At 36.3% G+C, this 14,074-nt stretch overlaps 1 protein-coding gene across 3 annotated transcripts in view; it reads left to right on the top strand.

Moving 5' to 3' along the window:
* The first annotated feature begins 875 nt into the window (after positions 1-875).
* RB1CC1 (RB1 inducible coiled-coil 1) overlaps positions 876-14,074 on the top strand; it is a 53,073-nt gene continuing 39,874 nt past the window's right edge. For 2 of the 3 annotated variants that reach the window (XM_010226010.2, XM_010226008.2), the window contains exons 1-4: positions 876-1,178; positions 2,750-2,877; positions 6,318-6,444; positions 6,692-6,862. In XM_010226010.2, coding sequence (XP_010224312.2) covers positions 2,807-2,877; positions 6,318-6,444; positions 6,692-6,862 — 369 coding nt within the window. In that variant the 5' untranslated portion in view covers positions 876-1,178; positions 2,750-2,806. Of the gene's footprint in view, positions 1,179-2,749; positions 2,878-6,317; positions 6,445-6,691; positions 6,863-14,074 lie in introns of those variants that run through there. The other variant, XM_088540134.1, reaches the window with a different exon arrangement.

Here is a 14,074-nt window from a genome sequence, read left to right as displayed (position 1 = left end):
ATCTTCTCTATGCATATGTAAAAGCAATTTTTAATTACCATATAAATTTGCAAATTTGGGCTCAGATATTTTGTGCAACTTATTTTTGATTCACTGTTAGTAGCATAAGCTAAGGTACATGTTCTCATGCTTTTGGGGCTTCAGCAGTTTTTCTTTTTAGTAGTGGATTATCACCCTGCACAGTACCTCATCATCTCAAAAACTTTGGTATGAAATTGGAAAAATACCTACTCAGAATTTGCTCTTGCCCTGTCCTTAGTGCCTGTGCTGACTGAACCGAACAGCTTGCAGATCCCAGCTGCGTGTCTCCTGCCTCCCTTCACTGGGGCTCCTCCCTTAGCATTGCTGCTTGTCTGGCCACAGTTAAAATGAGCCAGCTTAGCTTAAAAAATGACCCTTGCTGATCTGACTCAGTTTGATCACTGTAGTTTAAACAGCAATTCTGAAGGAGGAGCTACTGGCAAGGATGAGAGTGACAAGCAGCTGGGAATGGCACATCCTCAGCTGATGATAAAACCAAAGCCTAATGAATATGCTGAAAGCAGGTGAATGGCTTAACAAGGTGAATTTAGGGGAAGTATTGTTGCTTCCTTCAGGACTCTGTTGGTTACATCTTCAAGATAAGGCTGTTCATTTACAGAAGGTAGCATGAGAATGCCTTTTTATTCTGGATTTCCTTGGTTTAATTGCTCTCTCTCCTGTGAGACTCTGTGTTGTACTTAGCACTGGCTCCACATTCTGCATTAGTTCTGAAAAAATACACCTTTGATTAATGGAAATATAGGGAAATTTTTAATTTGATTCCTTGTAAATACTGAATAATGATACTAAGTTGTTTTAAACTTGTGTATGGGGGGGGGAATTTGTGCAGCATTTAGGGGTGAACTGTAACTGGATAGCATTCTTAATTATGCAAGAGTGCTTTTTTCTTTGTCTTTTTTCTTTTTATAATGTCTTTCCGGTATTGGCAAGCATTGACTTGTGTTAGGCACAAAAATGATTATAAAATACTTGGGTTTTAGTGACATTTTTGACTGCATTCTGTATCTTTTCTTTGCAGATCTTCTCTTGTTTTGAACAGCCATGGTACGCTGTTGCCAAAACCAAGTAAAGTGCATGTGTGCATTTGTGCTGTTGGTGCATTTGAAGAAAGTGATAGCTCCATGTAGTGCCTGAAGGTAACTTTTTCTTTATGAAGTTGAAAAGCTTGAGATTATTGATGCATGGTAGATGTTAAGATGCATAATCTTGATAACATTTTTGTATTCTTTGAAGAGTTAACTCTGCAGAGATAGGAAAAAAGGTGTTCAATTTAAAATTTTCATTTATTTACACACATGAAATAAGGCTTTGAGTCAAATTTCCTAATAAATTCCACTTTAAATTTGCAAATTAATTATTATATGAAATTTATTGTACAGACATGTCTTGACTAGTATTTATATCTCCTCTAATCCTTGAAAAGCTTGTAGTGAAGTTACGCTCTTGATAAAGTTCTTTTGACTTTCTGAAATAATTCTGCTGGTACAGTGTGTTGCATATCTCTTCCCCACCCCCCGCTCTCCCACAGTTTTTCTACAGTTTTTGTTATTTTCTGTTCTCACAGCTTGTCAGTTTTTGTCAGTGGAGACAAGTGTAAATTCTAGCTGACTTTAAAATAATACATCTAGCTGTGTAGACTTTGGGTGTGTCCTGTTCTTATTTCAGGGAAAGATGGACTTCTTGTACTTCCTGTGAAGTCATTTAATCCAAAATTATGTTTGTAGTGATGTAAGAATATTGCTGAGTGGCTAGAACTTTAACAACTTATGTTTTCCGTAACTTCCATTTGAAATTATTGCAGTGCAGTCGTGACAGCAGTGCTTGTACTTTTGTAGCGGCTGTGTTGGTGTGGAGATCACTTGTAAACTTCTGAACTTCTGAGGATGAAAGAAAAAGTGTCCCTATTGAAATACTCTATACATCTTAAAATACCTTATGGTGCGATTCAGTGTTTTTGTTTAGTTATGTAAAATGAAGAACTAAGGGCTTGCTTATTATCATTCATCCAGAGGTTTGCAGGGTAGTGTATTAAGTAAATGTCTAATGTGTTACACCACAGTGTCTTACTTGGTCACCTTATAGAGGTTTATTGCTACTAAGGAAAAAGCTGCGGATATAGTTAGTGAAAACTGAAAGCTGCTGAAAACAGAAAAAATGTGTAAATTTGTTGGTTAGATGTGCCAATAACTAGGTATTAGTTTTGAAAAATAATCTTAGTTATTTTTCATATAACAACCTTCCACATGTTTCAGTGGAAAAACTGTGGACATGGCTAGTAAATAGACTTTAATTGTTGTGAGTTAAGGAATCGACACGTACAGCATAGACCAGGCTGCTGGCTGTGAAGTCTGGAAAAGACAGCTGGAAGTAACCGGATCTTGGGCTTTCGAAGTGCATTTCATAACAGGGAAAACTAGTTAGTGATTTGTGATAGTGGCCTTTGCAATTGCAAGTCATACACCTCCCTTTCGCCCAGTGTATATTTCCTTGTGTTCTCCCAGACCATCTCTGTGTTTGGAGACTACCCTTACACATGCTCCTGTTCACAGGAGCATCTACATATTCAGTAATGGTCAAAGAACTGCAAGTTTCATTGTTGATGCTTTGACCTATTGTATATCTTAATGTATTTATTCAAAAGGAAAAAGGAAACGCTAAATGCATTTAAACTTTTATTTGCAAAACTAACATTTGAGTTTCTTTGCAGGTTCTAAATGATTTTAGTGGTGGAAGGTATAAACTTCAGAACCCTAAAGAAATCATCATGAAGCTATATGTATTTCTGGTCAACACTGGAACTACCCTTGCCTTCGACACAGAACTTGCTGTACAAAAGTAAGGAAATTATGTAGCGTGTAGAGTTTTGTGTGTCTGTTTGTTTTGTTTTTTATATATAGTCTTTTGTATCCCGAATGTGCTGGACATGTGATACTCAGTTGTTTTTGAATATTGTCCATGTGGTTTCCCCTCCGTGTTCATTTTTTGTGTTGGTGAATTTTGAGATTTCTTGAATTAGCATTGTCAATGCCTTGCAGGTGGTTGTGCTTGGTTAAGGTCTCATAAAAAGGAGTAAAGGTTAGGTAATCCTACCTGTCATTTTGTGGAGCAGTGAAAGCAATACATATTAATGACCTGTTATCCTTAGGTAAGTCCAATGTTAAGATGGGAGGCTTTTTGGAAAAGTTGTCAGAATGATTACTGATCTTCTCTGCTCTTTATTGGACTGCATTTTTATCTAGTATTCCTCTGGAAAACGTTTAGCTTGTCATGAATTGAAAGAAACTGATTTCAAGGCCTGTTAAGGACATGGTTTTCATGTCTTCTTTCTTGGCACATGCATGATATGTTTGCTTTTTTATGAGGACTTGCAAGACAAGAATCTTCTTTGAAACAGTTGTAAAGATATGTGATGTGTGTTTCATATCTGGTGTCTGAGATGTGCACCTTGAGGTGTTTACAGAGAAAATGTTAGTGAACCACTGCCTGAGGCAGACTTTGACAGTGTTGGCACTAAGACTAAAGTAAAACTAAGTTGGAGATTAAAATCAAAATCAAAACCCTTGAAGGATGTGTGAGCAGTACTTACGGGGCAGGGAAAAAGCAAACTATTATTGTGGTTTAATAGGCTATCAGCAATGTATTGACATCAAAACTGTTTCAGTTAGCTTTATCTTATGCCGTAAAGGAAGGGCACTTACATTGTACATAGTTTTCTAGATGATCCTACACATGCTTCTCCAGTGGAAAGTTGTTGGAAATGGAAAGTACCTCTTTTCTTCCTAACAGTTCTTTTCAACACTGAAGTGCTAAATTGCATCATCACTTGGCCAGAAACCTTTCTCTTTGAGGTGTGCTGAGACACAATTAGGGACATTTTCAAGGAATAAAAAGCATCTGCAGTTTAGGGTTGCTTGGGGGCTTTTTTTGTTGTTGTTGCAGTTTTTTGTTTGTTTTCAGTTGATATTTTCCATGTGTTTCAGCTCACCGATTTTAATGTAGGTACTAGAAGAAGTTGGACTTCCACTTCATGCAAAAGATCTCTTCCTAGAGGCTTTCCTGGATAGGTGCAGGTTACTAGAAGGCTAAGAAAATAAGACTCAGTAATGCAAGTCTGTTCTCTTTTCCCTTACAAAACTTTCATATGTTAAAAGGCTTTTTTTTTTTTTAAGCTTTTCATCTTGCCAGGACCTTCTTGTGCACAACTGATAAAAGTGTGAAATATGTGTCTCACTATTTACAGAAGGCGTCACTTGTAATGCCACCTATAAGGTTCTGTGATTTATTATTTTTGTATGTGCTTCCGTAACTGCTCCTGAACTTGGACATTATAAGATAAGTGGAATAAGTGTGTGTCAGATAAGACCTCTTCCATTTAAATCCCTTTCTTACATCCTGAAAGTAAAGATTTGGTTCAGAATATGCTTAAGACACAGTCTGTGTTTTTGAACTTCCAAATAGCAGCTTGAGATAGAAGGATTAAGAGCGAGGATTCTTCTCTTGGGGCTTGTTTGCTCTGCAAAAGAAATACAATTTTTCTTGTTCTTGGAAAAGTTGCATTCTGTTGCTTTTAGCTCTGCTCTTTCTATCCTCTTCATAGAATGTGCAGTAAAGTCTCCATTATAGCTGTGTTTCTTATTATGTCTTGGGATAGATGAAGTTCTATGTCAGAAAATGTATACTGTAGAACACCAAATTTTTTCGTCAACAAGGTAAACGTCCTTCAACAGAGTTGCAGATCTGATTTGAATGCCACCAGACTCTGAGCGCTCAGACTCCTGAATACAGTTAGTAATTTGCCTTTCTGATTCTGTAGAGTATGGAACAATTAGCAGCAATTGCTTTATCCAAGTCTGCTGTTTATGCTTCTACCTGAAAACAGGTGAAGTAGTGGCATTTCTCAAAACTGTTCACTGGTAGATACACCCTCCCTCCTTCCCCCTTTTTCATAGAAGGTGTTCTGCTAATAGTTGTTGTCATTCATTCATTTGTTGAAAGCGCCAAACTGTTTCGCAGTGTTTGACATATAGAATGTGAGCTTTCGTATTCCCAACTGCCTGAAGCATTGAGCAGTGGTGCTGTGGCAGATTCACAGTAAAATGTAAGAGCTTTGCCCTTAACTTTCTTTTTCACTGCACATTGAAAGTATCTGGCAATCATAATAAACCTTTTAGGTCTTGGTGTACCGTATTATATCCTTTTCCTAGGACACTGATCTAGCAGATGGTGTAAAGCATCATGATAGCCCATACTCTTCATAGGGCTCTGGTCAGCCCAGGGCTTAATGTGTTGTCTTAATCTTGTGTCAGTGGTCAATGAGTTGTGAGTAGTTGATGTTGACATACAGCAGATACCTGGGCTACATAAGGCTCCCTTTGAGACTAACTCTTCTACAAAGCCCCCTGAAACTCAACATATTATTGAACATGAAATTAAGCCTTTTATCTCAGCCTTTTCAGAGCTAATGTTGGGTCATCCGCATGTGTGCGTTATCCTTATGCATATTTTTGTAATCTGAGACATTCTGTCCCTAAGTCGTGGTGCATACAACATCTGAATTGCCAGTCAGTGCACATTACAGCCTGTGTAGGCTGATTTCTCCTTCAGTCTAGCAGTTCCTGAGAAGGAAACCTTTCAAATATAAACTTGCATTCTTGAGGTGCTGTTGGTGAATTCATGCTGTCATATTGAATCATAGCTGTTTTATAAAATAGATTTTTATATTCTAAGTAGCATTTCTGTGTTAGTGCTTAGTGTTTGTACACATTTGTTGCCTACGTGTGGATTGTCTAATTTTCTCTCACTGTGTATTGTATTACACATTATATACAGTAGTCAGAGTTGATTAGGTGAAATTGCGTTTGCATTATATATAAAGTGTTAAATACTCTTGCTCTTGTCTCTTGCTGTTTCAATAAGTTGTTATGTGTTAATAAAGTAAAATATTCAAAGAACATAATATGGCTTTTAGAGTTATCTTAAATATTTGATGTTATTTAATCCAGAATTTCAGCAATCTTGAAAGAAGATTGCTGATATTATACCAGTTCTGTAGAGGAACTCCTCCTTTTACTTATGGGCTTGGTGGAATACAATAGACTAGCCCTTTAAAAATTGTCATTATGTGGAATAAAAATACAATAGATGATGGAAATGAAGTCCTGTTTTAATATAGACAAGAAACCTGCCTTTATAACAGGAATAAATTAGAGAAACTGAGACATCCATCTTGTTTTCTTCTTCTTTTCCACCTTCCCCCATCCCATTCTTTTCTCTAGTGTGGCTGACCTGAAACATGCAATTCAAACAAAATATAAGATTGCTATTCAGCACCAGGTACTGGTTGTCAATGGAGGAGAATGTATGGCACCAGACAGAAGAGTCTGTAGTTACAGTGCTGGAACAGTAAGTGCATACTGCATTCTTCTATAAATCACACTCAGAAGAAGAAAAACATGTTAATAGATTTTTTTTACTATGCATCTGTATTGTGCTTTGGCTCTTCTGTTTTGTGCATTTTTAAGCATTCAGCTTACACATGTAGATTTCAGTGTGCTTTTAAGATGCATTATGTACCTGATGGAGAAATCGGTGATTGTATAATATATTGCATTTACTCAGTGTCTGGCTTTGTTTTGTTTTTTGAGCATAGGACACCAATCCAATTTTTTTATTCAACAAAGAAATGATCTTGTGTGAACGCCCACCAGCTATCCCCAAAACCACCTTTTCTGCAGAGAATGAGATGGAATTAAAGGTAGAAGAATCTCTAATGATGCCTGCAGTTTTTCATACAGTGGCATCACGAACACAGCTTGCTGTGGTAAGTAAACTCTTGATATACTTGTAAACCAAGGAAAAATAACTTTTTTTGCATGTCAGAGAGGTTGCTTGATATAAATTTTGAAATAGTTTGTTCAGAAAGCAGGAAAAATGCCATATTAGTGATTATGTGTTCTTGGGAGTCTGTCCTTTCAAGGTAGGTGTTGAAAAGTTCTTGCCTCTTCAGTATACTCTACACTTCTGTCAAAAGTAAAATACAGATTTGTACAGTAAAGTAAAGATTTGTGGAAGTGTGTTCTTCTGGCACCTGCAAAATAACAACAATCTGGTTCTTTTGGACTCTTGCCTTAGTGCTCTGTCTTATTTTCAGAAACTTTAGTCTGCCTCAACCTGAAAACAGGAAATGTTGTTCCTCGGTAGACATTTTTAAATCAAGTAGAAAATTGTCAGGATAATTCTTAAAAGTACCTTTCCCAGCTTCCATTTTGATTTTCACCTCTGAACAAATGTTGAAGAATTAATAAAAATAAGCTCTCACTTTCCCCCATTTTTTTCAATAAATGTTGATTTCTGTTCATATAGAAAACCTTTTCAGAATTTCAGTTTCATTATCTGTTCATAACTTTGCTAGGGGAAGCTTTATGCCCAGCAATAATATATTAAGTGTGTGATGTTCAAAGACATGGTGTAATATGTTCAATAACTGAGCTGATTGCTTTGCTTCATACTGGGAAATGTTGTTTCATTTTCTTTACATAAGTGCATTAAGTGTTGTTACTGTGTTAAACGTTTGAACTTTCATGGCTGGGAGTGGGGAAAGAAGTATGTGTTACACTTGGCACAAGGAGTAGTAGTATATGGCTTTTAATACGTTGTCTTGGCAGTAGAGTTTCTTGGTTTCAGGGACAATTTTTAATGCAGTCTCAATATTTTGTTTGAAATGACTTTTTGAATATTGTACAACTGAATTCCGTGGTAAGTATAGAGTCAGTGGTGGTTTTTTTGTTTGTTTTACGTAGTACTCTTTTTCTCTCTGGCTTCCTTCTCTGTCATAATGGGGAGAAGTAAGCTGAACAATCAGACCCTGACATATTGCCTAATTTTTAGGCAAAGGCTATTTTCACTCTGGTTGATTCTCTTCCTTCCCTTCTGACCTGTTGACAGTTGTTCCTGACTTAGTAAACAGAGCTTTGAGTTATTAATGATCTGTGAATCATATGACTCTCCTGCTGAGAAGAGTGGATAGTGAGCTAGGAGTGAAGACTTTCATTTTTACTCCTTATAAGGGAAATGTGAAAATTCTCTCTTCAGCCGCCAAGACTGCAAGTACTTCAAAACCATTATTTGTGAGAGTGGTAAGAGGATATTATAAGAGTCAGCAAGACTGACTTCTGATTGTTTAACTTTTTGATGGAGTAGAAAAGAATTGTTAATACTACCCTCTTTTTGCCTTGATTTTGAAGGCTATATTAATATACAGAGCAAACCTTGTTTTATTGCAGTCTTTCGGTTTTAATTACTTAAGATCTTGACTAGGTTGTTTTGTTGGCAAGTCCTCTTCTGTTAGGGAAGCTGGTATTTTTAAAATACTATCAAAATACTGTTAAAAGTTTCTGTGGCCAACTAGAGTTAAAATGTTAACTTAGAGAGACTGATTGTGATTCACTAGCTGATTTTTCAAGAAAAAAAGTCCTTTGTACTCAATGGCATATGTTTGTACTAGTGGAGGAAGAAGATTAGTATTTAAAAGTCTTTAAACATGGATCTAAGAAGAATGGAGCTTTTATTTTTAGCCTGCAGGCTGATCTTGATTAAGATTGTCTCCTACCCTACTTCTTGCCCCTTCTAGTATTTCTCAGCTTGTAAAAGGCCTACAAGGATTGTAGTTTTTGAAATACTTTTTTTTTTTTTTGGTTAATTTGAGTGATATTGTTAAATCTCATATACCTTCTTACCAGTGGTTCATTTTATCAGAAGTTTAAAGTTTTTGAAAATCATAGGCTTTGTGTTATGCTGTGGAAGATTATTGGGTACCTCTTGGGGAGGTTGAGGACTTCTTGTTAAAACATTATTTTTGAGCCAAGATAGTGAATAGACTGTGATTTTTATGTGTATCAGGGAGTGAAAACTGTGTGACAAAGTATTAGTGTAGCATTAAAGCAGGTGTTCACAATGTCGTCGTGAAGCGTAGTAAGTGGCAATTCAGAAAAAAAAAATTAAGGGAAGACTGAGAATGTGGTTAGAACATTAATCTTACTCAGGGTTTCCCATAAGGTTTTGGGCTAGGAGGAAGAGGGAGCATGGGATATTAACCCTTAATATTGGCCTGGAGAGAGCTAGGGAAGCTCTGGAATTTTGTAGTAGTGGTAAGAATGATGCATTGAAAGCCATGTTGAACATATTGCACAGGAGACTTCGTGCTACATGTGTGTGAAAGGGTCCTGAGGTTTGTCCCTTTTAAATGAATTTGCTAACTTGTAAACAAGATTAGAAAAGCAAAATCACAGTACAAACAAGTGTTTTTGATAGTTTTAATTATTTAGAGGATGGCATGATTGGTAGTGTATGACAGAAATCAGAAAAATGGAAGATTAGAGTCTAAAGTGTAACTCAGTCAAATGTTACCCATCCCTGGCAAAAATGAGTAGCACTGGTATGTAACTATGTGGAGGGAAAAAAAGTTACCTACTAGTCTCTAGTCTCTGCTCTTTCCAGAGCATACAATATAATCAGACTTGGTAAGAAGTCTGAGATGGTAAGAAGTGGGTGGATGAGGGATGTGACAATGTATATGTGAAAAAGGGTTAGGTGTGTAACTTGCACCTTACATTTTGAGATATTTTTGCAAAATTTGTCTGTTGCAAATTTACAGTCTAAGTTGCTTTGGAGATGTCACTGACTCCTGATGTTCATTTAGACTTCTTAGCTTTGTAGCTTATGTTCTGCCTATATTTTACAAATAGGAAAACTTGGTTTCTTTTCATGTGGAAAATGACAGGTATTTTGGGATACAGTGGCTTCAATATTTGTAATCTTCCTTGTTCTAACCCATCCTAGAAACTTTTGAGTTTAACCAGTCTTATAGTATCTGTGACTTCTGTGTGTATCTGAGGTGGCAAGTGTGCTTTAGAACTATGTGAAAGGTGCACTCCCCACACACCTTTTCTCTCACCTGATTTTGAGCTTTTTCTGTTTGCACTGTGAAGAAAGGCAAATAGGTATTTCTGCTGCACTCTCTGATCCGTACTTTGTATACACTAGCATATGACCTTTCACATTCTTTTTCACAATGAATAGTAGTTCTAGACTCTTATAATATATTTTTCTTGATCTGTGTCTTTTTCCCTCTCTGTCTTTTCCCTGTCGAAAAGCTTATGTTTACCTCATGTCTCTTAGGGTAGCCATAGCTGATGAGCGCTGGTTTAAAATCTGCTTTGCTGTCTTCATTTTATTTGTGATTTTCTGACATCCTTAATTACTGTACAGCTTGAACAAAAAATCTTTTAGTTCAGAATGGTTCCTCTGTCTTTTTCCATCTTACTGGTAGCCTAAATTTGGGGCCTTGGGTAAATAATCTTATTCTGCATATTAACTTGAACAGCATAGAAAATTTATTCAATTTTTGCTAAAGGCTTTTTATAACATGAACTTAAGCTCTTACTAAGTCATTGCTTGTTTCATCTTTCAGACTTTTTTCACAAATGTAACATTTTTCATAACACAAACAGAAGCTATTTTTCTTGATTTGCAACTTTCCTTTGGATCCTGCTCTTGCCTACATAAATGAGTCATTGTCACCTGAACAACTCGGCTACTTTTATGACTTAAGTCAATGTGGTTCATTTTACTGTTGGTAAACATCTTTTTCCTGAGCTAAAAGCCTGAAGTATGGCTGCAATATTTGTGTTCTTGCAACTTGGTGGGGATACGGGAATTTGTAAAAGTAGTAATTTCTTTATTCTTTTTTGATTGAAACTGATTTCACTGACTATATATAAGCTTTTTAGATTTTAATATCTCCTAACCAAAAATATTCCTGTGTCAAATCTCTTATCACCTGTTCGGTTTTCCACTATTCCATCAGTTTTATATCAAGGTATCTCCAATATATTTTTCAGTTTTCATAAATTTAAGGTATATTAAGTGTTTTTCACATCTTGTTTTTGGCCTGGATCATTAACTTATTATAGAAGTGATAGTCTAGAGACTTAGTACTTTATTTTAAAGTACATCTAGGATCTTAACTTCTTCCTCTACCAATTAAATTGAAATTCTTGTCCTAGCTTTTGTCAAATGTGGCAGTGCTTTTGCTTTAGGCTTTTCTGTAAAAAGTCTTTGTTCAGTGTTTGTTGGATCTGTTGGTTGGTTTTTAAATCCTAGTTAGAGCAACCCTTTAAGCCTATTTTTGTTTTATATCCCGGTATATTTTCCCTTTGACTTAGCTGTGCTTGAAGTATTACAGCTTGCCATTTTACAAGTAGCCTGGTTTCCTTCTTCCAGTTCAGCACTTTAGGCCTTGAGCTGCAGTATGTGGACAGTGAAGAACACAGTGTTTGTACAAATTCATATACACACCAGCGTACGAGGAGACAGGCTATTCTTCACACAGTGTCTTCTGCAGTGAACTGTGTTGTGTTGACCTTGTCTAATCTTTTGGTCTTTAGCACTGTTGCTTAAATTTATTTCTGTTAATTTAGCATATATTTTTTTCTATTGATTTAACTGAACTTCATTTAGTTACTTGTCCAGAAGAAAGATGATGGAATCCTGCACTGTTTATTAGTAGGTGCACTTGGCATTTCTTGTCATAGTTGATGTGAGTCATCTTCAAACTGACAATTCCAGTCAGCCAACTTTTCTGAAGATGAATAATTGCATAATTGTTTCATTTGATCACCTAAAGCCGTGACTGTAGTCATAGAGTGTGCATCATTTTGGTATAGATCCAAATGCTTTATATTACTTGGCCAAGAAGCATACCCTACCTCTTAAAAGCAGCTGTTTCTCTGCAGTTTTAACAGATACTGTTTCCCTTTGACTGGAGGGCTGCCCTCAGATACTCTGGAAAGGAGTTCCTTTATTTTATTTTATTATTTTTTATGACATGGTAGCAATTGTGTAGCTGGTCAAATTGCTAGTTTTCATTCTCTTTGGCTGAATTATTAGTCTATTAGCTGGACATACCTTTAGCTCATCCATAGAAATCCAGACTTTTCTATAAATTGTTCATAAACAGATAGGATCAGTACCCTATCCCATATTCTTAATACATCATGAGCCAGATCTGTTGTTCGCTACAAGAATATGACCTGGATAGCTTCAAGTGAAGCTACTGGAAGTTATAGTTTGTTTTGTGGTGTGTTTTGATTTACTGGCTGTGGTGTTTTGCGTTAGTATCTAAGTGCTCTTTGCCAGGGGCAAGTTAAGTCACTTAGCCTGTGAGCTAATGAAGACAGGACTAACGCTGGTGAAAACAGGGCTGAAGTGAAACTAGGGTCTCTATTATGCTGATGGGAGGGGGAAGTCCTGAACAGCATGGGTAAATGTCCAAAGAACACAGTGGTGTTCAAAATTAATGGAATAATTAACTGTCTAGTGAAAAGAGGACAAATTACTGTGAAATCCCAGTGTCCATCCCAGTGAAGTTAAATGTTTCAATTGCAGGTCTCTAATAACCTCTGTAGGTTCTGTTTTTATGTAGTAACAATGATGCCTTATTTTGAGGTGTATGAATTGTGAATACTAGCCTCGACGCCATATTTTGTGGAAAGATTTACTGTCTTATACCATGTGGGTTTGTACAAATTTCACTTCTGAGTATTCCTTTTGGTGGCCTGAGGTTGTTCCTAGTGATTGAAACCTGTGAGGAAGCTGTCAGGTACCTAGCAATAGAGGGCTTTGACTTGTTTCCTTTTGCCACAGGATTGTAGAGAATAGAAAGAACCCTTCATTTCCTGAGAACTTTTGTTTAGAGGTAAGTTCAGAGAGACACTTCAGACAAACTGTATTCCCATGATTTCTGTTTTCCTTCAGATGAGCAATAGGGCAGTACAGATGCAGTGTGAAGTTGATAGAAAACATTTGGATGGATGGGGAAAAAAAACACTTTCCATGTTTTAGATATTCTGCTTATGTTTTTCTCGCTTCTATTGATAAATACAGTAATTACCAAGTCTCGTAGTCAAACTGATCAGAAGAATCAACTTAAAGTATGATGATAGAAGAGAATAATTCTATTTAAGTAGTTGACTACAGATAAAAGCTTTCTTGTGAGCCTGTGAATTTCTTGACAGTAAAAAAAATTAAGGTGCCTTCATTGCCTGTTCAGTATACAAGCAGGCTCAAATTAGCCTGGGTTCATGTAGTCATGAATTGCTAGTGGTGTTCCTGAGATCCAGGTTACCCATGGTACAGGGAAATTGTCAGTGTTCTAGGTATGTTGGTATATCTGTGCAAGATGGGTGTAACTCTGCAGCTCGATCCAGTTTGAGATCTAAATAGTTTGGAAAAACTTCTGTTACCTGTCAGTATCATATTTATTACTTTTTACATAGTGCAATTTTATTTCAATGCTCACATCTCCTGTGCACACACCGGGGTGTCGTAGCTTATGTGATATCAAAGATGTTAAATGAACCGGGTTTTTATTTGGGTATCTTTTGTTTCTTATATAGCAGTTCTTGTAGACTTCTCTGCATCATAGATATTGACACTTACTGGAGTGTTCCTCTGGTACATGATTTCTAAAAATTAAGCAAATATTAAGTTTTGATGTTGTGAAATGCTGTCCTTTCAATCCTTAACATTCCTAAAAGTCACTCTGTGGAGAGAAGTATCTGATTTGGATAAATTGTCGCAGATCAGACTCCTAGATCATCAAGTTGGAACACTAATGTAATGAAAAATTTCAATTGTAACAACTCTTATTCTTTTTTCTAAAACCTTAAATTAAGAACACATGTTGTCAAGGTAGCCTCCCGAATCCCAGACAAGAAACTCTGCAACTCCTAATTCTTATTGTGAATTCAGATTTAAGTAGAAAATCAAACAGTGGATGCTATTTAAGACTTTCAAAATATCCAAAATTTTTAAAGAAACATATTTGTTTTACAATGGGAGAAGTTAAATCTAAATTTTTCTCAGTAAACCCTGATGGTCACTAGAAGGAACTCCATAAAAAAAAAAATGGGGGTGGGCTGGGTAGGGAGGAATGTGTTGATTTTGTAGATTATTTGCATTGTTTTAATTTTGA

The sequence above is a fragment of the Tinamus guttatus genome, unplaced genomic scaffold (assembly GCF_059628265.1).
Source record: "Tinamus guttatus ecotype Peru unplaced genomic scaffold, ASM5962826v1 Tinamus_guttatus_pri_ptg000056l, whole genome shotgun sequence".
Taxonomy (NCBI): domain Eukaryota; kingdom Metazoa; phylum Chordata; class Aves; order Tinamiformes; family Tinamidae; genus Tinamus; species Tinamus guttatus.
The sequence above is the reverse complement of the archived record's forward strand: the minus strand, read 5'-3'. Positions and strand labels throughout refer to the sequence as shown.